The following is a 22,487-nucleotide window of genomic DNA, read 5'->3' as shown; positions in this document are numbered from 1 at the left end:
ACTAAAGAAGCCTTTATAGAGCCTGCCTCTTACTTTTATGCATTCTACAGTAATTCAGATCAATAACAAGAAGCAGAGTACAGGACCGTGTTGATAATTACATTTAGCTAGGTTTTTTTCAGTTTCCATCTCTGAGAACATCAGTAAAAGAAAGGCTGAGACCTTACATGATTTTGGTTTATGTTTTAGCCAAGTTTTGTTAGCTGAAAAGTGTTCTACATTTTCAGCTGTAGTTTAAATGCTGCAGGAAAACACAGGATTGACTTCCTGAAGGTGTGGAGCATTACAGATCTTTGGCCAAGGCTCTTGTCTATTTTTATTGGACCAGCTCTGTCGACAAGTGTTGGGCAATTAGTTCTATCTTGGAAAGTGTTGTGAAACTCCCAAGGATTTTGTTCCTGATAACACAATTACGGGAAGGCATGATCAAATTTTAGATTAAATACATAAGCTCATACCAATAGTAGTTGTCAAAGTATTTCAAGCTTCTCGTAACATGTAATTTCAGGACAGCTCAGTTGGTAGACTGTGAGACTTAATCTCAGGATGTGGGTTTGAACCCCAAGTTAGGCAAAAGATTCCTGCATTGCAGGGGTGTTGGTCCCTTCCAACTTTATGATTTTATGCCAGCTAAATTTGGTGTATCAACTAATCATTGCACATCCAGAATAACTAAATCATTGCACTAGCACAAAAGAACTTGCCCTTCTACCCTATATGCCCCACCCCCATCTGTTCTGGGTCCCCCCACCCCACTCTGGAGCAGAATTGGGGCAGTGTAGGGTGGGGGAGAAAGAGAAAGTTCCATTGGACTCTTGAAAGTTCCCCTGCATGCACAATGATTTGGTTGCATAACCATAACTCTGCAAATGATGTTAGTCCCTTACCATGACAGGCCAAGTTGGGTAAGCATATGATTCTATTCCCATGTTAACATAACATTGTAAATGAAGCTGTGTTGGCCCATGGGAAATTCTGAAGTCCGTATTAAGGCAACAGCTTTCTTCAGCCAACCAAAATGACAAAGTAATGCACACATCTTCTCGTCACCTAAAACTCTTCATCGGACTATCAGGCACCCCCAAACTCAGCTCTCCAGCTGTTTGAGGACTATGATTCCCATCAGCCCTGACCACTGGTCCTCTTAGCTAGGGATGATGGGAGTTGTAGTCCCAAAACAGCTGGAGGGCCAAGTTTGGGGGTGCCTGGACTAGATGGTAAGCTGAGCAATGTGGGCAAGAGAATGGTCCAGTGTAGAAAACCATGTCTGCGTTGGCTCAACTTCCAGAGGAATAGGTGAAGAGGCCAACCTGATGCCCTCTAGACGTTTGGGATAACTCCCATCATCCCAGACCAGCACACAGGGTTGATGGGAGTTGTAGTCCAAAACAAGGGTACCAGGTTGCCCTCTGGGAACATGAAGCATTAGCATTAGTGAAGTGGGAAGCACTGTATCAATAGCAGACCAGGGGTTGCACTAGATGACCCGCAGGGTCCCTTACAATTCTAGGGCCACTGTGAAAACAGGATGGCCCATTGGCCTGATCCAGCAGGCTAGTCTCATGTTCTGGTCAAGTCTCCCCGGCGTTCAGGCTTTGCCCTGGAGAGGAGATGGATTTCCTTGCTGCGTTTCCTTCCTCGCCTCTGAACAGGCCTTTCACGGGAGGACCAGGTTGCGCTACCCGCCCCGCTGGGAACCGGCACACCTGCCCGCCCTTCGCGTGCCTGCAGCAGGAGAAGCGCGCGCGCGCGCCTGAGGAGAGCCTCGGCCTCCAGGCAGCTTTCAGAGAGGCGAAGCCCCGCCGCCCTTTCCAGCGGCTTCACCTCGGCCTTGGGTGGGAAGGGCAGAGCATAAGCATCCAGGCGCGGCCTGCCTCGGGCACCGTCTTAGGCCCTGGCTGCTTCTAGGCGGCGCGCAGCAAGAAAGCCGCCGGTGGGGGAAGTGGGCGCGCGCTCCTTGGCCGCCCACGCTCCTGGAAGGTTCGGGCGGGTTCCGCAGGTGAAGGGGGCGCGCGGGCGGTTGCCATTCCCTCCTTGCCATCCCCAGGGCCGCGGTGTGAGAGGGTTTCCCTCGGGAAGGGCGGCGCCAGGCGGCTAGGGGCTGGTCACACCGAAGTGGGAGCAGGAGAGGAAGCCTTTCGGCCAGCAGGAGGCAAGGCAAGGTCCCCCCGCCCCATTCCCTCAGCATCTTCCGACTCTTCTCTTCCACACAGCCCTCCCTTCTCATTTCGCAATTCCCCCCTCGAAGCAGGGCAGGATTAAGACCTTGAGAGAACCCAAATACTTGGAAGGTTTGGGTGTTCCCATATTATATATGCATCTAGTTCAAAATATAAACAACAGTAAACCATAAAATGAAACGAAATGAAGTGAAACCTACAGTAAGATGGAACAGAATCCTTATTTTTGTGTACTTCCATTTTACTTGTATTTGGGGGGAGGAATCCTCCCCACTTTTCTAATTGCAAAGTCCTTGATAAGATCTTCAAAACTAATGTTACATTCCATTCTATACTTAATAGAGACAAGGCATACAGCCTGGTAGGGGTGCCAACTTGAATAAAATAGGGGGCGCAAGTAAGCCCTTCCCTGCATAATCAACCGCATAATGCAGTGCACATTATGTCATTTAAATGGCAATACCCATCAGCTTTGGTGGGACCCAGTGCCCTCAAATATTTTATGGGGGTGGGCTGAAGACCCCTCGGCCCCTAGGAATTGGCTCCTATGCAGCCTGCCTTGTTGTGTTGTTGTTCTGTTGAGATTTTTAATGTACCTCAACTGAGAAAATGAATGCTCAGCAATTTGTGACCATTAATGTTAAAAATCTAGCAGTGGAAAATTGCTGTGGTGCCCCCTTTCCTTTGATGCCCTAAACACATGCTTATTTTGCTTAATGGTTAATCCTGCTCTGCCCTGGATTCCAGGATGGAGGAATGGTGAGCGAGGCACCTGGTGCCTGGCACTGCCCCTACCCACCTTCTGCCCCAAATTTACTAATAGTAGGTAGAAGTACAACTGATGTACTGGGAACCGTGGCATCACCTAACATATCTTATTGTGCTGCCTTTGGTCCAGCAAGGGCCACTGGCTTCTTCTTGTTCTTTCTGTAGTATCATCTGTGCACATGGTGCTTTGCAAAGGGTGTGTGTGAGAGGTTCTCTGTCCCACGGGGCTAAGAAGAAGGAAGGCAACAGCAGCAGAAGTAGAGAAATGGTGGAAGAAGCGGGGGGACGGGACCCAGGCAGGGTTAAATAGAGGATTATTTCCATTGCACATACTTTGTATTTGTTACAGTAAAGGTAGCATTGGCTATAAATATAAACACACACACACACACACACACGCTACTGGTCTAAAATGTAGCCAGGTTTGTTTATTTATTTCTCAATTCAGATCAGAACTGGTTTGGGGAAGAACACATCAGAACACAGTATTTCCTAAGAAATGGCAGGATAGATATTACTGTGACTAACGTTGTGGGTACACCGCTTCCCAAACCAGTGGTGAGGACACCGTGGATGCAGAGTAAATGGGAGTGTGTACATGACCACTGTTTCTGGAAGAAGTTGCCTTTTGTTCATCTGAAGAGCTGTTCTGGATCTGACCAAAGGCTCCTCTAGTCCAGTATCTTGAGACCACAACAGAGCCAGCCAAGTGCTTCTAGGAATTCTTCAAGCAGGCAATGAAGGCACGCACCCTTCCCTCAGCAATTGTTACTCAAGCAGTGCGCTGCCTTTGAACATGGAGTTTCCATTTAGCAATGATAGCTAATAGCAGTTGGTACACCTATCTTTTCAGGACCTGGCTACATAAAGCCTTTTAAATATAATCAGAGATCTAGTAGCCATCAACACATATTGTAGCAGCAAAGCCTATTAGTTAACTATGTATTGTGGGAAGACGGACTACTTTTCTTTTTTGTCTTGAATGTACCTCCAGTCTGTGCTACCAAATGATCCATAGTTCTAGAATGAGGCAGGGGGGGGCTTTCTTCTTCTTGACACAATTAATAACGTAGTACATTCCAGCTCTTCTCTATCTCCATCATTTGATGAAAAATGCAGATTCCGTGGTAAGTGGATATCAGCAACAAAAAGAAACTAGGCAGTTATTATATTATGATAAATATGGGTTTTAGAAAGTCAGTACAAGCCAAACTGGGGGGTAAAGTGTCCTTGGAGAATAAAGCCGCATCTTCAGGTGCCATAAGGGCCTGATCCTGCTGTTTTTTGTTTTTTTTTAATATTACTTATATTGACTACCTGCCTTCAAAAAAAGGTTTATTTTCTTGTTATGTTTTATTGCTTTAATCCTTGTGTTCCACATTAACAGTCTTTACATTAACAGTTAGCAGTTACCATATTGGAAGGAGTGAGGGCTGGGTACTACTGCAAAAATAAAAGGGCAGGGCAGGGATACCAGTGGGGTGGGGGGAAGGCAGCTGATAGAAGACCATGGGTGAGTAAGGAACAGGAACAGGAGATCAGAAACAAAGGGAAGAGTAATGACCGCTCCCCACATTAAATGGGGGGGTGCCCTTTGCATGGTTGTGCGCAGCCGCTGGGACCCTATGCGGCACCATTAGCACAGGCTTGGCTTCGCCTTCCCCAGGTGGGATTCCTGGAGGCCTCCACCTACCTCAGCCAGTTGCCCAATCCTGTCTGGGGAGGCATTGCCAAGGTAATCAGGCCAGGTAGGGGGAGGGACCACCCTGCCCACACAATAGGGGGAGGATCTTACCTGGGAATCGTCAGTTGGCTCCAGAGCTTCTCCTGCCCTACCCAGCCTCAGTTAAGACTTCTTTTGCAGGTTAACCTTTTCTCCACAGGTACGCGGGCGCTGCTACGTCAAGCTCACTGTTGAAGGGCCGGAAAGGAATTCTCCTGCATTGGCAGGTTTGCCTTTCCCGTAGGAAAAGGTTACAACTTTGGGGGTATCAGGCCTTGGGCGGAATCCTTTAGTCTATCTTCCCTAAATGGGGGTGGGCGTGTAGCGGTGACCCACGCCCCCCCTTCTCTTTGCAGCGGCGATACCAGGGTTCCCCGTTAAAGGGGTTGTTTTGAGGGGAAGCTTTGGCCGTATGCCTAGAGGTTGTCATTGCTCTCCCCTGTGATGGCGGCATAATGGGGGCGGGCTCTCTCTGCTTGAACCTATGTTCTCCAGAGCCAGCCCATCCCCCACACATACTCTGGATAACCCTGATGTTCCCCAGATCCCCGGCGGGGGACTGGGAGGGATAAACGTCCAATGCCTGAGCCAAGGTCTATCCACATCTGAAACATAATAAAGTTGTGGCCAATTTTAATCCCATAGCACATTGTCTTGAGTCGTTATTCCACACGGGGGCTGCCCAGGGTTTGGAGGACTCCGCCTGTCCACGCAATAGGTCCAGCTGGTGAACCAAGCAGTGAGATAGCAAAACTTGGGATGGGGGTGAAGAGTTCAGTGTAAGTTATCAAATGTGACACAAAGCAAGCAGAATGGGGAAGAAAGAAACAATTTAAAACTTTAAATTTCTAACAGTAAGGGCTGGAGCCAACTTCCTTGGAAGGTGGTAGACTCTCCTTCATTGGAGATATTTGAGCAGAGGTTGGATGGATGTCATGGATGCTTTAGTTGAGATTCCTGCATTGCAGGGGGTTGGACTAGATGACCCTCAGGGTTCCTTCCAACTTTCTATGGTTCTATGAAAACCGGCACCTTGAACCAGAATCAAGATGGCAACTATTAGGTAATATACTTTTAAAGTCGCATTCGTGTCATGTCTTCCATCTGCAGCAAACGTGGAACTATTCCATTTTATCTTAACAACAGCCAGTGATAATTGCTAACAATTTATGACTTCCACCAGGAACCATTCTTATAAAATGTTGATTATCTATAGACTACAGTGCAACCTCCATAAATAAGGAGGTAGGTTGTGCATTCTTCAAAACCCTGGGGTTTTTTTTAGTATTGAACTAGGTTCATGGAAAAACTTGATGCGCACAGAAAATCCAAGCTATTTTTACAAATGGGATTTTCCACTTCATTATGTTAATTCATGTTTTTGGTTTTTGAATTTCAGGTAAATGTTTTATTGGTTACTAGTATGGTGAATCTTCTGTACCAGCCAGAAATCAGCATAGGGTCTTATTTGTTCTGCACCTACTAGCCAATAGCTTTTGGTAATGGATATAGGCCAAGGGATTACCAGTGCTATAAAAAAGCAAAAGCGAAGAGGTTCCAAGAAAAAAAGGTGAATATGGTACTATATTAAGATTCAACATATTAACTTTTAAATTATCCTTTTGGGTTTATCTGCATGTAACTTTGAAAACATTTTTTGAGTTATGCACCCTTATATGCCTCATGTCGCATTTCTAAGAAGAAATGGGTTGGGTCCAAGTCTAACTTGATCATTTTCTAAGTCTTTAAGCCTTTTCTGCTATTTGTAAATTTGTGAAAGCTGACGGTGGGTATTCAGCAATAAGTTTCACTCCTCTCAGCATGTTATAAAAGGCACCCCCTTTCTCATTATTTCATATGTCCATATACTGAGCCCTAAAACAATCCCGGAAATCACAATAAATATACCCTGCCCCCCGCCCCAGAGCTGAAAGACCAATGCTGAAAGTATCACATAATGTCTTATGTAGGCTCCTGCAAACAAAAATTAATTAAAATGTTAAGTTCTAGTAAAATCAGATTAAGGCTTTATTTTTGAAAAACCTCTTAATTAGAAATATGCATTTTTTTCTAGGCACTTTAGAAGTTTGTTTTGTAGAAGTTTGTGGGCGGGAGGGGGGTACTTTCTGGCATGCTAGACTCACTGGGATTAGTGCATTCTAATGCTTATGGCAGGAATGTACTTAGCTTTCAGGAACTTTTAACTAGCCTGTATCCAGAAGAGACCTCAGTTACTGTTCCTGCCTTCTGCTCAAGGCAATAGCTTGGCAGTCTTTCCAGCATTCCTGCAGTCAGGCGTGTGCTTGGGATCCTGCAGACTGTTTGCTGTGTTTTGTTGGTGTGCCTGCTTGTCTTTTGTTCCAAGTTGTGCATTTTAGTTACCCTCGAGAGATAACATTCTTGCGATTGTTAGAGCTGGCTACTGGAAGCCAAAGCTATGTTGCTGATTTTGCAGTTATATTATGGTTGATGTGTCAACCTTTAACTTCTATTTTCTGATTGCTAACTGCCAGCAAAGTAAACCCAGCATTCGTTTTGAGATTCCATCTGGGCCCCCCCCCCATTAGTCATCACTTCTGTTGTATATGTGTAACATATGAGATGTGTTGCACGCCACTTCAATCTCTGAGCAATATGAGATTCCTGGAGTTCCAGGTGCTCATATTGGTTCATGTTTCCTTTTGGAAATAGGTCACAGTGGAGACTTTGGTGTCTCTATGATATATGGTTTATTTACACACATGTACAACCTGAGCTTATGGTGGAGGGGTTCACAGCATCAACACCCAATAGGAACTTGTCTCTCCCATAGCCACAGCCTTGGATTCAAACAAAAACCAAACATTGCTTTCTGACCTTCTGCTTGCTGCTTCCCACCTCCCCACCCAAACTCTGACCTAAAAAAACTCAGGCTTTTTCCCATTTAACCATCTATGGACCATTATTTGTCCTCTATCCGCTTAATGGCTCACCCCCCAGGCAATGACCTCATGAGGAATCTAGCCTGGTTTATATTGCTAGGATAATATGGATTAGAAGTCTGACGCCCACAAACTCATAACAGATGCAAGATATAAGTTGACCTAGTTTCTGAGGAACCATAATGTAGCCCATAACTCATAATAAAACATGACAATCATGTTATTTGTGATTAGCTGCATTGCCCTTCAGCTGTGAAACCATTTTGAATTAAATGTATAGTTAAACTGGTACTATATTAATTTTATTTGGGATATTTTGCCCTGTGGTAGAATTGCTTGTATATCTTTCTGTTGGTCTTTACACTTCTCTGTGAAAAAGGAAGTAATTATCCTACCAACTTTTCTAAATTTCATGTATATTTTAGTATGTCAGACTAAACATGTGAGGGGAAAATATATTCCATGATCTAGCAAGGAGCAAAAGCTGTCAAAACCAGGCATTTGTATGGTTTGCCCTTCTAGATTAAGTGTGCGCATACAAAATAATATACAGGGGAGAAACTCTTTCATTTATTACCCAAAATATTACTTCTTTTACAGAACATTTTAATTTTTTAAAAATAATTTTAATTAAATTTTCAGTTTTACATCTCAAAATGAACATCTTGCATTACAGTCAACAACTTCCCTCCCTCCCCTTCCAAGGTTCTTTTAATTTGCCCACCATTCCTGCATATTTTTGTATATTCATATAATTCAGTTCTCCCATCTTACATCCCTTTTAAATATATTATACTGTTGAATTTACCTTAATACTGCCAGCGTTTTCAACTGTACACAATTATTTTCTACATACTCAGCAAAAATTTTCCACTCCTCTTTAAATACCTGTTTTTCTTGCTCTCTTATTCTACTTGTTAGACCTACTAACTCTGTATATTCTATCATCTTAAGTTGCCAATCCTCCTTGATAGCGACCTCCCTCACCTTCCATTTTTGGGCTAACAAGACCCAAGCCACTGCTGTTACATACATAAATAATTTTTTCTGATAACTGGGTACCTCTGTCTAAACCATTCCTAACAGGAATGCCTCTTTTTTTTGTTGTTGTTTTTTTTTTGAGGGGAGGTGTTTTAAACATTTTTTTCATCTCATTATATATCATTTCCCAATATTCTTTAACTTTTTTACATGCCCACCACATTTGAAAAAAAAAGTTCCTTCCATTTCCAACACAAATCCAATTTCGCTCTATACATCTTTGCTAGTCTACTCAGGTTAGATAGCATCTATTATTCATTTTCATGTAGTTTCTCTTTCTTTTTCAGAATATTTCTAGGCATGCTTTGCCCTATAAGCAATCATGGCTGAAAGCTATATTAAAATTTAGAGTCATGGGAAAACAAAAGTACACCCTCTTTCAATTCTGTAGTTTTACATATGAGGACATAATAAAAATCTTCTGTTCCTTAGTAAGTCTTAAAATTAGGTGAATGCAACCTCAGATGAGCAACAACACATGATATATTACACTGTGTCATGATTAATTTAACAGAAATAAAGCCAATGTGGAGGTGCTATTGTTTCATCATGTTAAATGTGGTTTCTCTTCTGTTTTCACAAGCTGCATTGTAGTATATTTCCTACCTAATCCAAATTTCTATTTCATTATTGTGAAGATTAACTTTTGAAGATGAGGTGCCTAGAATTGAAGAGCATCTAAAACCAAAGGATATATCACCTCAAGTGTAAGTACATACATACATACATACATACACATATTGTCTCTGGAGATCTGTCTCAAATAGAATCTAAAATTTGTAGCATATGAGCACCCTTGTCACTTTAATGAGTCTTATATACCAAATAGGTTTTAATTCTGTTTTGCTAGCATTTTTGTGCCTGAAAACAACTTTTCCACTCCAAAAAAGGGGTACTTTGGTTATTTATTTGTTTGGGTTCACATACTATATAAAAACTTGCTTTATTTCAAATTTTTTTGTTTTTGTTTTTCCACTTGAATTTTGAGTGCAACGTGGCCAGTGGAAATAGGTATGCTTCAGTCAGTACCATTTTCCCAGTGCTGTTTATGTATGTCTCTAAAAAGTTAAATTATTCTTCCTGTTGCAGATTTATAGGAAAGGGCACTGCCTTTCTTTCTTTTGGCTTCAGATTAATTAAGAGCTACACCCAGCAAGGTTTAGATATCATTGGAGGTAAGAAGATGTAAATTCTACCCAGTTAAAGATAAAACACATGTAGAAACATTAGGATCCACCTCCCCTTTCTTTTGCATATCTCAGTATCCTTCTAGTCATATAAATCTAGAAATGTTGTTTGAAGTCATGGCCTAAAACCATCTTCTTCACAATTCCTTTTAGCAACCTATTCTAACAGGAGCAAACGACTGGTGTTGTTAGATGGGAAAGGATTTTTCAGTTTGGATTTGCTTCCTACTAATTGTTCTGGTAAGGTAAATCTATAGTCCGCTTTCAATTTCATTTCACATTTGTGTGCACTTTCAGAAGGAAGAATTAAACAAAGTACCAAATAGTGTGCCCACTAAGAGCTTTATACCAGCCTCTGCCACTTCACATTTGACTAGTGCCTCTAATGATCTGTCTTTTTTGTTTTGTTTTAAACTATTTTTCTGATGTCATTCGGCAATATTCAACAAGTAATTGTGCAATGAGTCTCCCTTGTGTGTGTCGTACTGCAGGGGGTTGGGTTGAGAGAAACCCAACAACAGATTTAGGAGGGGTGGGGTGGGGAAACCCCATTGTGCGATGAGAAATCCTTGAGTTGACAGAACGCCCGCCTTAGTGCTACATTGAATTCCACCTTTAATGGTTTTGTTTTCAAGTGTATTTTCATTTTGTGTCAGTCCTTTTGATCAAGTAGCCCAGATTTCTCTCTTTAAAAAAAAAGCAAACAGAACATTAATTTCAGCATTAGAGTTATTTTTTGATCAAAGTAAGTATTAGATGTTTTGTTTATTTCCTCTTCCCATATAGTGTGTGCGTATACATGTCAGTAGTAGTGCATGTGAGGGATGTCAGTTTGCATTTCTTAGTGCAGAAAGTATTGATCTGATGTCTAGAGATCCTTCCTATTCTATTTACGGTAATTCAAGAGGGTTCTGGAAGCTTCTCTGTGTGAAAGAAGCAAGCAGAAGGTTTATGGTGTTTGGGTTATTTCTTCAGAGAAGCTGAGGACAGATGGTTTAATCTGGTTCTCTTATCTCTTCTGTCAAAGGTCATGCTGACTATATAAGTAAGGCCTGGGTTTTACTTTCTCTGTCTATCTTTTTGTTCTGGTGTGATATTCTGTTCTGTATATAGTGTTAAGGTTTAGTCTTGTTATAAGTCCTTGTTAGTTTAAGATTAATCTGCTGCAACTGACAGTGGCACTCCTGAATGTATTGGATTTGTGACCTTTATGCTTATTTGCCTTCAGTAACAATAAAGCTCTGCTGGATGAAGTACAATTGCCTCTGGTCTATTTTTGGGAACCCTGCAACATGAAGCTTTCCTCCACACACACAGCCCTGGAACCACCCTCCTGACACCTACGCCACTGCTCCTTATCTTTACCAAGCTGGGGTGCTGCCAAGGCAAGGAAGGTCAGGGCTGTGCAGCTGAACCAATGGGAACACTGGAGTGTGCAGCCACATGGCTGTGACCTTGCCCCAGCCGGGTCCAGGTAAGCAGCAGTGACAATGGTGTCAGGAATGTGGTTCTCCAGCTCTTCCTCACCTCTCTCTCTCTCTCTGGTGGTTGCATTCTGTAACATGTCATTGACACAATAATAGCACATTAGTGGTGGATTTATACTGGACTGCACAGACATCATTCTACTTCATTACTTGTTCTGCGATGTTTCCCTAATATCGCATTACTGCCATCTGGAAGAGCAGCACAACAAAAGTGGAGCTAAATAAATAAATAATTGGAACATTTTGCAGTATGAAAAGTTACAGGATTTCAGCAGGAAGTCACAGCCATGTGTGTGTACATGCAGGTCCCACAATCTGTCCACTCACAATATGGAAATTCACCTATCCAAATGTAAAGAATTGTGCCCAAACTTCACTATACACTCTGCAGATTTAGCCTCCTTCCTTCCTTCCTTCCTTCCTTCCTTCCTTCCTTACTTCCTTGCTTGTTTGTGGTTGCTGGGCAGTGGCAGCCATTTTTGGGAAGAAACCATGCAGGGAGGGAGCAAGATCAGATACAATTATAGAATCATAGAATTGTAGGGTTCGAAGCGACCCTGAGGGTCATCTAGTCCAATGCCCTGCAATGCAGAAATCTAAGCTAAAGCAAGGGAAAGCAGGAGAGATCTGACAGATCAATTTTTCCTTTGTCTCTCTTTTGATGTTTGGCTGCAGCCAAACCAGGAACAAACCATAGAGAGAGATTGGGCAACTCCCAGTTTAGAAATGTTCCCATGGGAAACAATGGTAATTATGGACTCATTATGCTAATGCTTGTCTAATGAACGATTTCCAGGGAACACATTGTGTTCAGTAAACTGGACTACAATTTATCTTAATCTGTTCTGTTCTTTGAGGTCTCCTATCTGAGGAGCAATTTATATTGATAAATCTGCTCTATTCAGTGCCCAAAACCCTTTTCCATTTCTGTTCTGCGAGATACAAAGCATGAAATTGTTCATAATCCTATGGCAACTCAAGTTAGTCATGTTAAATATAATTTTAAATATTTCTTCTATTGAATTGTAGAATATGACTTTTCTACTGGTTTTAATGACTATCTTCTGAGTGGTTCCATTGAAGATGGAGCCAATAGTATAAAACAGTTGGATTAGCTGAGCTTGTATTCAACTACTTGCCATGGAGACATAGGAAGCCAGAAATTCTATGCAGATGATTGAATGGACTGGTGGAAGAAGACAGATCTCGCCACCTCTCCTCTGCAGATCTACTTGGTGGAAGGCTAGTTAGAAAAACCTGCCTGCTAAGTGGTAACACCTTTGCTGGCTGCTGAGGAGAACACTTCCCTTTCGCTGTAGCCAGCATGAAAACACATGCTAGTACTGTAGTGCCTTTGCAGTTTGGTTTCCCTCACCCCCTCCCTATCTAGTAATGTTTGTGGATTGATTTACAAGGCTAGATTAGATTACCAAATTATTATTATTATTATTATTATTTTTAAAATGTTGTTTGTGTTCAACTTTTCAGTTAGAAGAGAGTTGGAGTTTCCAAAGTCTCAGCTCAGCTCAGCAAGAATCATCACTTACTCTGAAAAGTATAATGTCTACTTTGTTCTGCAAAAAGATTTCTCAATTAAGGTAAAATTGTGTTTTGTCATTTTTGATGCAAGTGGTTTTTTTTTCTCATGAGAAGAGAAACTATTTGCAGATTCTGGTAGCATAGGACTTCAGTATTTCCCTGTTAGGGAAGATTTGCGCAGCATGTGAGCATATGGAACTAGCTATATGTCACTTTCAGAGAAGTGTAACAGAGCCCAAGTGTAACCGCCCCCGCCACTTATTATTATTATTATTGTTGTTATTATTATTAATAATAATAATAATTTACAACCCACTTTATTTTTACTGACAAGGAAAGAAATTATGTGCACATTAAAAAAAGTTAACGTTAGAGGTAATTTGAAATCTTGTAAAATACAAGATCTTTGACATCAGTATTTGTTTTTTTAAGGTTTACAACAAGGATTATAATGAGACTTGTTCAGTAGAAAATCCAGGTTTTGGACGGTTAACCTTTTTATCATTCAACCCAGTGAGAGATGAACTCATTGGTGGAGGAATCATGGGAGTAAAGGTATTGCCATTGCCATTTTATTTATAAGCCACATTTTCCCACAAATAAATCTGTGCTCACAGTCACAGAAAAAAATCAAAATACAACAACAGTACATAGTAAGCCATATAGTAACAATGCAACATAACACACACAAACAAATCACCAGCAGTTAACAGTTCATTTGACCTAAACATTTAAATGAACATACACATTACTAATAGATCAAGTCAAAATATATATTAAGTAACAGTTGGTCTTCTGGCAGCTGTTCCCTTCTGAAGGCTTTTAGGGCTGAATGGAGGGGCAAGACTAGTAGAGATAGCCATCCTCTGATGTCCAACACAGAGTCTTTCACCCCTCACAGTTATTCCTCTGGAAACAGCTCCCTTCTGAAGGGATGTAAAAACAATACAGAGCCCTGGGCAAAGCGGGTAGTAAAATTCAAAAATGGCCTGGGCAAAAGAGGAGAGAGAGGCTAGCCTGCTCCCCCATGGTACCTGTTTTGTAACTAGCCAGACTCAGCCATAGAAATGCCATTTTGTGCTGGGTGCTCATGGTGTTTTCCAAATCTGCCCGCAGGCCCAATAAGTTTGGCAAACCCTGCTTTTTTGTTTGTTGGTTTGTTATTATTTGAACAGTCAAGTTCATGATTCCATGGCAGCTTACAACACTGGATACTTTCAGGCATAAACAAAACAATCCTTGTAACATTTTAGACAGAAGGCATCTTGGAAGCTGGTTAATCGCATCAATTCCGTAAAGAGGTATGCTGAAAGCATTGTTGCCAGTCAGTCTTCAGCAGAGTGGGCATCTCCTGGTATGTCCCACAGAGAAATTTACGGTCTGCAAATAAAAACATCCTGAAGATCCCAGGCCACAGAGAGGTTAGGCTGGCCTCAACTAGAGCCAGGGCTTTCTCGGCCGCGGCTCCAATCTGGTGGAACGCTCTGTCACAAGAGACTAGGGTCCTGCGGGACCTGACATCTTTCCGCAGGGCCTGCAAGACAGAGCTGTTCCACCAGGCCTTTGGTCAGGGCGCAGCCTGACCCCCTCCTCTGGCAATCTACACATAATTTTGCTTAATGGTTGCCATCAACTTGATTTTAATTTGATTTTAATTAATTTTATAATGAATGTTTTTAGAATGTTGGATTATTTTGATTGTTGTTAGCCGCCCTGAGCCCGGCTTCGGCTGGGGAGGGCGGGATATAAATAAAATTTATTATTATTATTATTATTATTATTATTATTATTCATTCTATAGGTGCATGAACACTAGAATTATGTTTTCCTGCGTTAAATTTGAAGGCATGATACCAAATTAATGTAACTTGGAAGCTGCATGTTTAGGGGTACTGATCAGGAAAATCAGGATATATGAGGCCTCTTATTTTGTGAATCACTCACTGGATTCCAGATTTTATCAGTTATGTGTATATGCATTATTATTCCATGGACACTTCTATTATGTCACTTGGTGGATGGCAAATCATGCAAAAACTATTGAACTATTGAAGAATTAATATTGATTTCTGATCCACATAAATATTTATTATTCTTTTTCTACTGAATTACTGAATTAGGTGGATTCAGTTGAAGAAGAAGAAAAATCTTTTAATGCTTGTTTGGTACAGAAACCTGTAAAACTATCATTGCGGCTCTCTGATGAATACTTTGCCTTCTAATAAAAGATTTTTGAGAATAGATTTTTTTTGGGGGGTTCATTAATTATATAATACATATTGCTATTTTAAAAGAACATGAGGGTTTCTTCCATCTGGTTCTAGCAGTGTCCTTTCTAATAAAAAATAAAATAGCACACTTTCTGAAATGCAAATCCCTTGCCAAAAAGATTTAAGCACAGCTCAATCATACGCATATTTACTTGGAGATAAATCTCGCAGCGCTCCAAGTAAGTGTCCATAGGAATGAGGTCTTAAACTTCTAAATTTCCAACTGATGCTATTTAAGCTTTTCAACTAAGTTTATAATATTTTCTATTTTAGATTTGGAAGTTTAAAGAAAAGAGGATCTCAGAAGAATCTAACATCTATCCAATGTGCAATTATGGCCTCTTCCCCAGGTACATGAGTTTGTTTGAATTTTGGAATGAGCGTTTAGACTAAAGAGCCCAGACCCAGATGCCTGTATATGTGTACCTTATTTCTTTGATGCAATCCATCACAATTCATGTATGTGAATTGGAATATACAAGTATGTGGAAGTATAACTATGAGAAAAGTATCACCCTTTCCATTTGTGATTCAAGCTTTCTGGTGCTCATGGAGCTGCAGCCAAAATATCATCACTCACACACAAGCAAAGAGGTGTCAGCAGACTCAGAGTAACCTGAGGTTTGCATATATGCAAATGTTGTTTAGAATATACATGAGGGAGCAACACCCCTTTCCCAGTAGCTTCATCATAACGATAATAATGTTGAGGAACTGAGAGCAGGGGAAACGGGCAACAGCTTAAGAGAGGAAATGGAACTAAGTGACTGAGGAGAGGAAGAGACACATAGATAATATATATACAGTGGTACCTCGGGTTAAGAACTTAATTCGTTCCGGAGGTCCGTTCTTAACCACTTTACCTAATGGGGCCTCCTGCTGCTTCTGTGCCGCCGGAGCACAATTTCTGTTCTCATCCTGAAGCAAAGTTCTTAACCTGTATAATGAAATATTACACACAAACACACACACATATATATACACAAACAAACAAACACACACACTGGTACCTCGGGTTACAGACGCTTCAGGTTACAAACGCTTCAGGTTACAGACTCCGCTAACCCAGAAAATAGTACCTCGGGTTAAGAACTTTGCTTCAGGATGAGAACAGAAATCGTGCTCTGATGGCGCGGCCGCAGCGGGAGGCCCCATTAGCTAAAGTGGTGTCTCAGGTTAAGAACAGTTTCCCGCCCCCCCCAAAAAAGGTTTACACAAATTCTATTTTAGCTCACAGCTTTGCAAATGGAATGAAAATGTTTACTTAGACTGAAATCCTATATGCTTGCCAAGGATAAGCTCCATTGAGCATATCTTTTGGCAGGCTTTGGGCAGAGATGTGAAGTGTTAGGTGATATTTTGCTGCCAGACTTTTATAGAAGGATGAACAATTTAATGCTGATTTTTTATTGTTCTGTTGGAGATATTGTTTGTATTATATTTGATTTCAATTATAAAATATTGTTTTATATTTTTATTGTTGTGAGCCTTTCTGGGCCTATTGATAAATAAATAATAGTATGCAATACGTTTAGCAGTGTGTGGTTACATCCATGTCTTGGGTCCAGAGTTTTCATGAGCAGATCCTGGTTCATGTGATGCTCCAGCTGGATGGAGGAAGGGAGGAGGTGATTTTTGCTGATTCCTTCTTCCCTCTGTAGCCCCTGGTGATGCTTGAAAAACTGTGCTGGAGGGTTGAGGAAGTGACCCTGGCTCCTGCAGCTAAAAAGGAGAATTTGTGTGAATTGCTTCTTTCCTTCCACCATTGGATCTCGGTGTCCTTTTCACAAACAGAAGCAGCCCTTCCATTTGTAGAAGCCACACATTGGATCCAGCCATATATGTCTTGCTCAGTAGTGACAGTTCATATAAAACATCTGGTTCTAGCAGATTTTCTGTTTTTATCAGATTCAAATAATTCCCACAGTATTTTCACATTGCTATGTTTTATTTATGTGTGTATATATATTTAATGCAGTAGAGAATATCCACACATGGGGAAAAGGTGGTGCACAAATATGGATTTTGATGTCCTTATGCAAAGATACTACTGCTTTTCTGAATGCCATTTCACCTGCTACAACATCAACGGGAAAATGCTATTCGAGATACCAAATGCACATACAACCGAAATTACCTCTTGTGTCTACTCATCTGACGTTAACGTTTTGGTTACTTCCTGCAAAGGCAATGAAAGTAAGTTGTCCCAGAGAGGCTGCAAATAATCCAATGTTATCTTCAGACTTATCTCCTTATTTTATGGCACATTTTATTTCTGTTAAGAAAAAGGGTTTAAATCAACAGTCTCCAATTACTGTTAATTTAAATGTGAAATTTGTAGGAGTACTTATTTAAAATATTTTTATCTTGCCCTTTATCACCACTGATTTTTTTTGGGGGGGGGTACGTGCAGTAAATTCATAAAATTAAACCTCAGCAGTGAAATACAATGCAGTACTTAAATGACAGCAACTAAAATACCATGGTTAAAAAATATTCTTTATAACAGCAGGGCAGACTTCATCCTTCCAGTCTGAAGCTATGAAACTTATAACCAGCAGAACCCTGGGCAAATCCATAAGTTTTCAGTTGGGACCAACCTTGGCAGATGGGCTGCCACCACAGAGTAGGCTGCTTACCACATCACTGCATAATGAATTTTTTGTCAGAAGAGACCCCAAAAGGGCCTCTGACAATCACAATGCATGTTTTAACTAGTACAGGAGGCACTTCTTCAACCAAATTAATACATTTCATGTATTATTTTATACATCATTTAAACCATCCACATCCTGCCTTTCCTTCAAAGTGCTCAGGATGGCTGCCAATAAATATGAAAACACAAGTTACCAATGAAAAGTTTGTAAGCAGCAGCAAGAAATAAGGAAGAGTTTAACGAAATACAAGCTTCCACACAAGAAAGCCAGAAACTTAATGGGGACAGTGGATGATAGATCACAAGGTGCAATGTAGCCTGCACTATCTCGACATGGAATTACCAATGGTAGATCGTACAAAAATAACTAGACTAGATGCACTCTTAGAAAGGTAAATAGGCCCTGAATTGGCTCTGATTCTATTGCTAATGGAGCCAGAAGACACTATGGCCACACTTGCCAGTTCAGGAAAACTGCTTTCTTGCTGCTGTGACTACACTGCTAACAGCGAAATTTTTAATTTGGTGGGATAAAACATTTCTCTTTAGTCCAAGTTCTTAGTTTTGATGCAGTCATTAAGAGATCAGTTATGGAAGTATAGATCCCCCCCCCAAAAAAAAATTAAGACAAGAATTTTGGAGTTCACGAGTCACAAGCTAACAGCTAACTCGTTAGAGGAATACTTAGTACCAAATCAAGTAATGGATTTATAAGCAGGCCAGATTTATTTGTTGGATTTTAGAACTATCTACTACTTATATGAGATATAGACCTGCAGCATTCACTAACTGGGACTTCAGATTTGGAGACTGTTATCAGTAGAATTTAAAACTGGATGTTTGCAGATAGAATTATTTGGGGCTATGGCTTAGATCCAAGAAAGATATTGCAATGATAAAGCCAGACTAGATGTCACTCAGGTCTCTTTCAGCTTTAGAATTTTATGACCTTACATTGTGTTTGTTAAAACTACTGGAGAGTAATTTGCAGATATAGAGTTGGATCCAAGTCTTTGTACAATGTACAGAAGGAGTTTCTACAAAATCTCTTTCTCTGCACTTCTCAAAACCCAAGCTACTTAAATCCCAAAATCCCACTCCTAACTCCTCACAGTTTCAGCCAAACCATCCACAGCCTTCTAAAAAAGTAGTTTATGGAGCTATCATAAAAGATAAGGAAGCAAGTCAGATCCCCTCTTTCCCCTTGTAATTCAAGCACTAAACATAGGATAGATCTTGACAGAACAGTGCAAAGCTGGACACTGGAGTGTCCTCCTTAGCCAAGCAAATAGTGACATGATAGAGCGATCCAGGTGAGTTTCCTTGCACAGAAGTGGAAAGCATATCACACCCTCTCTAACATCCTAAAACTGCAACTAAAGAAGCCATCATAAAAGGAAGGGGTTGACATACCCAATTTCAAACACTGATTTCAATAACAAAACCCGTGGATCCAACTCTGTAATCATAACTGAATTGTTACAGCTTTACTAATTTCGTGTTTTCCTGTTATTCTTTTTACCCAGTAAAATCTTGGAGTGACCAAGGCTCCTTGCTGCACACATTTCAAGGTCATTCGAAAACTGTCACAAAGCTGCTGCTGCACCCAAACTCTTCCTCTTTATTTATCTCTGGATCTCTAGACGGATCAGTCAAACTCTGGTCATTTGATACAATGGACATTTTTTACAGGTAGTTTAAACAAGGTAGTACTCCCTAATTTATAAATATATGGGTTTATATCTGGAGGTGGAAGGGTACCTTTGCATCCAGTTCATACATTTTACACACCAGGAGGTTGACTAGCATTTCATATAGCTTCTAAAATACTAATTTTGTAATCCTATGCACACTTACTTGGGAATAAGCTCCATTGAACTCACTGGAATTGATGTCTGAGTAAACATGTATAGGATTATGCTATGAATTTGTTTTAAAATTCTCCCCCCTGAATATATTGATTGTTAAAGATATTGCATCACTTACTTTGTACAATTCACTATAAATCGTTCAACAAATTATATACGGTAATTATAATGACTTTTAAATGGCTTTTGTAGGAGCTGGTGTTATATATTGCTTATAGTAGCATTTTTCTGTTATATTTGCATATGATACAAACAGTAATTACCTATTGTTACAAAGTTCCTTCTTTTTGCTTGCTGTTTGACAAATGTGCCAAACTGACTAATGATGTTGTCCTCATCAACTTAGCATCAGTATTTGCACATAATGTGGATGATGAGGACAATTTTAATGAATTTGATGTGCTTCCAAAAGTGTCATGTCATGAATTTCAACCATGGACTGGCTGAGTGCAGAGGAGCGGTGGGAGGCACTAGCTGGGGAACCCCCAAAGGAAGAAGGCTCAGAGTTAGGGGATTGGTGGTGGAAAGACCATGAGTGGTCAGAGGGAGCAGACAGGGAGGAAGAGATATTGGAAGCTAAAGAGGCAACAGGGTTTAGTGAGCAGGAAGAGACTTTGTCAGAGAGCAGTCCAGAATTAGAGACAGAAGCAGAGGCTGAGTGGAGGCAGGCTGCTGAAGAAGCCAGAGAATCTCCCCCCTCCTGCTGCGACCAGCTTCCCTCCCCCTGGTCCCTCAGAACATGCAGAGAAATGAAGAGGGCAGAGCAAAGAGAGACAAGACAACAGAGCCTTAGGCTGCTGGGGAAGGATCCTGGGGGGGATCTTTAGAGAGCAGTGGGAAGGCGGGTACCTTCAGTCCTCACAACTGCCTCACTGGAGCAAGACCTAGTGGGAAAAGTTGCTGTGGTCACTAGGCCTGCAGTGTTTTGGTTTCTTTGAATGAAGAGTTAACTACACTGACACCAGGTGTTTTATGGCTGATCTACTCCTAACTCCAGCTCCCAGCACTTTTCTTCAGCTCACATCTGGCCTATAATACCATTCTTTTATATCCAGCATATCACCATTCAAAGAAGGAATACGTTGGATTGGCACAGTGGATGATACATTTCTGTACTGCTGTTCTCCCCGCAATCTTCATATATATGACCTGAATTCATTTACGACCTTTTGGACTCGTTTCAACAGTCCGATAACTAAACTCTACGTCTGTAGCGCACATGAGAAGTCCAGCAGGGTGGTTGCTATGGGTGCTGACAACAGGTATGTTGAAATGTTGGGATTTCTGTAAAACAGATTTCTTAAAAAGCAAATTCTTACTGTTTCCAGTGTGAACACATTGTGATCCTTCCAAAATAAATATATTACTATCTGGATGATATAACTCTGAAGCAAATGGTTCAGAGTCATTCCATACATATCTACTCAGAAGTAAGCCCCACTGAGTTCAGGAGGACTTATTTCCTGGTAAGTGTGTATTGGACTGTAGCCATAATATCCTTATGCTAGTATCTAAAACTGAAAGCAGTTTCCTAAATAAAGACGACCGCATATATGGGGCCCTTTTATGGCAATGTAAAAGAGTTCTTTTTAAAGTGTATACCAGTGTTTCCCAAACTTGGGTCTCTAGCTATTTTTGGACTACAAGTCCCATCATCCTTAGCTAGCAAGACCAGTGGTAGGGATGATAGGATGTAGTCCCAAAACAGCTGAAGCCCCAAGTTTGGGAAACACTGATGTATATAATAGTTGACCTATAGTTTTTTAAAAAATAAAAATACTGTTTGCTCTCTGTTTTCTTTCCAAAGTTTAAGAATATTCTCACTTCAAGACGGGGAAACGTTATGCACAGTTCTGCCACCTCCTTATCCTCCTCTGATCCAGCCAGTTCTAAGTTTTACCTACAACCGAGCCAGTGGAACTGTTTTCTTCCTCCTGACACCTTCAGAAATATGGGTCTACACAGTAAGGTAATCATGCTAACCATTTTGCTTGCCATTCCAGTTACTGCATCAATCCAACTATTACACAAGTGTGGTTCACAATTTGTTCAGCGGGTGAGGAAGCCCTGATGAATAGGAAGAGAAAATAACATCTTTTATCGCTTCTGCAGCAACTGCAACAGCTGCCTATCATCATCTGCACCCAGTTCTAGGTGCTAGTGCTTACAGCCCATCATAGCATCAAATCCATATATCTTACCTGGTCACCTCTTTCCACATTAACTCCTTTCTAATTAAGATACTATTACTAAGAGCTACACTGTTTACGTTCTTTGCATTAGACGAAATCAGCAGCAGCAAGAAGCAGGACTTTACAGCCATTAAGAACACAAGAAGAGCCTGCTGGATCTGGTCAGTGGCCCATCCAGGCCAGCATCCTGTTCTTACAGAGGTCAACCAGGTGCCTGTAGGAAACCAAGAAGCAGCACCTGAGCACCAGAACACTCTCTCCTCTGGCAGTTTCTAGCTACTGGTATTCAGAAGCTAATAACTACTGATGGTCTTATCTTCCATGAATTTGTCTAATCCTCTTTTAAAGCCATCTAAGTTGGTGGCTGTCACTGCCTCCGGTTTGAGTGAGTTCCATAGTTTAACAGTGTGCTGTGTGAAGAAGTGCTTCCTTTAATCTGCCCTGAATTGCCCAGCATTCAGCTTCCTTGGATATTCATAAGAACATGGGAGAAAAACTGTTCTCTGTCTACTTTCTCCATGCCATGCATCATATTATAAGCTTCTATCCTGTAGCCTTCACTCGCCTTTTTTCTAAATGAACAAGTCCCAATTGCTGCAATCTTACCTCATTGGGCAGTTGCTATATCCCCTTGATCATCTTGGTTGCCCTTTTC

At 41.1% G+C, this 22,487-nt stretch overlaps 1 protein-coding gene across 4 annotated transcripts in view; it reads left to right on the top strand.

The window, feature by feature from the left end:
• The first annotated feature begins 1,993 nt into the window (after positions 1–1,993).
• The window catches only part of LOC310757551 (uncharacterized protein), a 79,961-nt gene continuing 59,467 nt past the window's right edge, over positions 1,994–22,487 (top strand). The window contains exons 1-12 of one of the 4 annotated variants that reach the window (XM_083602758.1): positions 1,994–2,157; positions 6,071–6,241; positions 9,272–9,340; positions 9,723–9,808; positions 9,974–10,060; positions 12,796–12,905; positions 13,279–13,401; positions 15,390–15,466; positions 17,095–17,312; positions 19,299–19,464; positions 20,696–20,902; positions 21,448–21,609. In XM_083602758.1, the coding sequence (XP_083458884.1) occupies positions 6,174–6,241; positions 9,272–9,340; positions 9,723–9,808; positions 9,974–10,060; positions 12,796–12,905; positions 13,279–13,401; positions 15,390–15,466; positions 17,095–17,312; positions 19,299–19,464; positions 20,696–20,902; positions 21,448–21,609 (1,373 nt within the window). In that variant the 5' untranslated portion in view covers positions 1,994–2,157; positions 6,071–6,173. Of the gene's footprint in view, positions 2,163–5,783; positions 5,917–6,070; positions 6,242–9,271; positions 9,341–9,722; positions 9,809–9,973; positions 10,061–12,795; positions 12,906–13,278; positions 13,402–15,389; positions 15,467–17,094; positions 17,313–19,298; positions 19,465–20,695; positions 20,903–21,447; positions 21,610–22,487 lie in introns of those variants that run through there. The other 3 variants (XM_083602759.1, XM_083602760.1, XM_083602761.1) reach the window with 3 other exon arrangements.

Source organism: Podarcis filfolensis (assembly GCF_964270895.1).
Source record: "Podarcis filfolensis genome assembly, chromosome: 2".
Taxonomy (NCBI): Eukaryota; Metazoa; Chordata; class Lepidosauria; order Squamata; family Lacertidae; genus Podarcis; species Podarcis filfolensis.
This window is presented reverse-complemented; position numbering and strand designations above follow the sequence as displayed.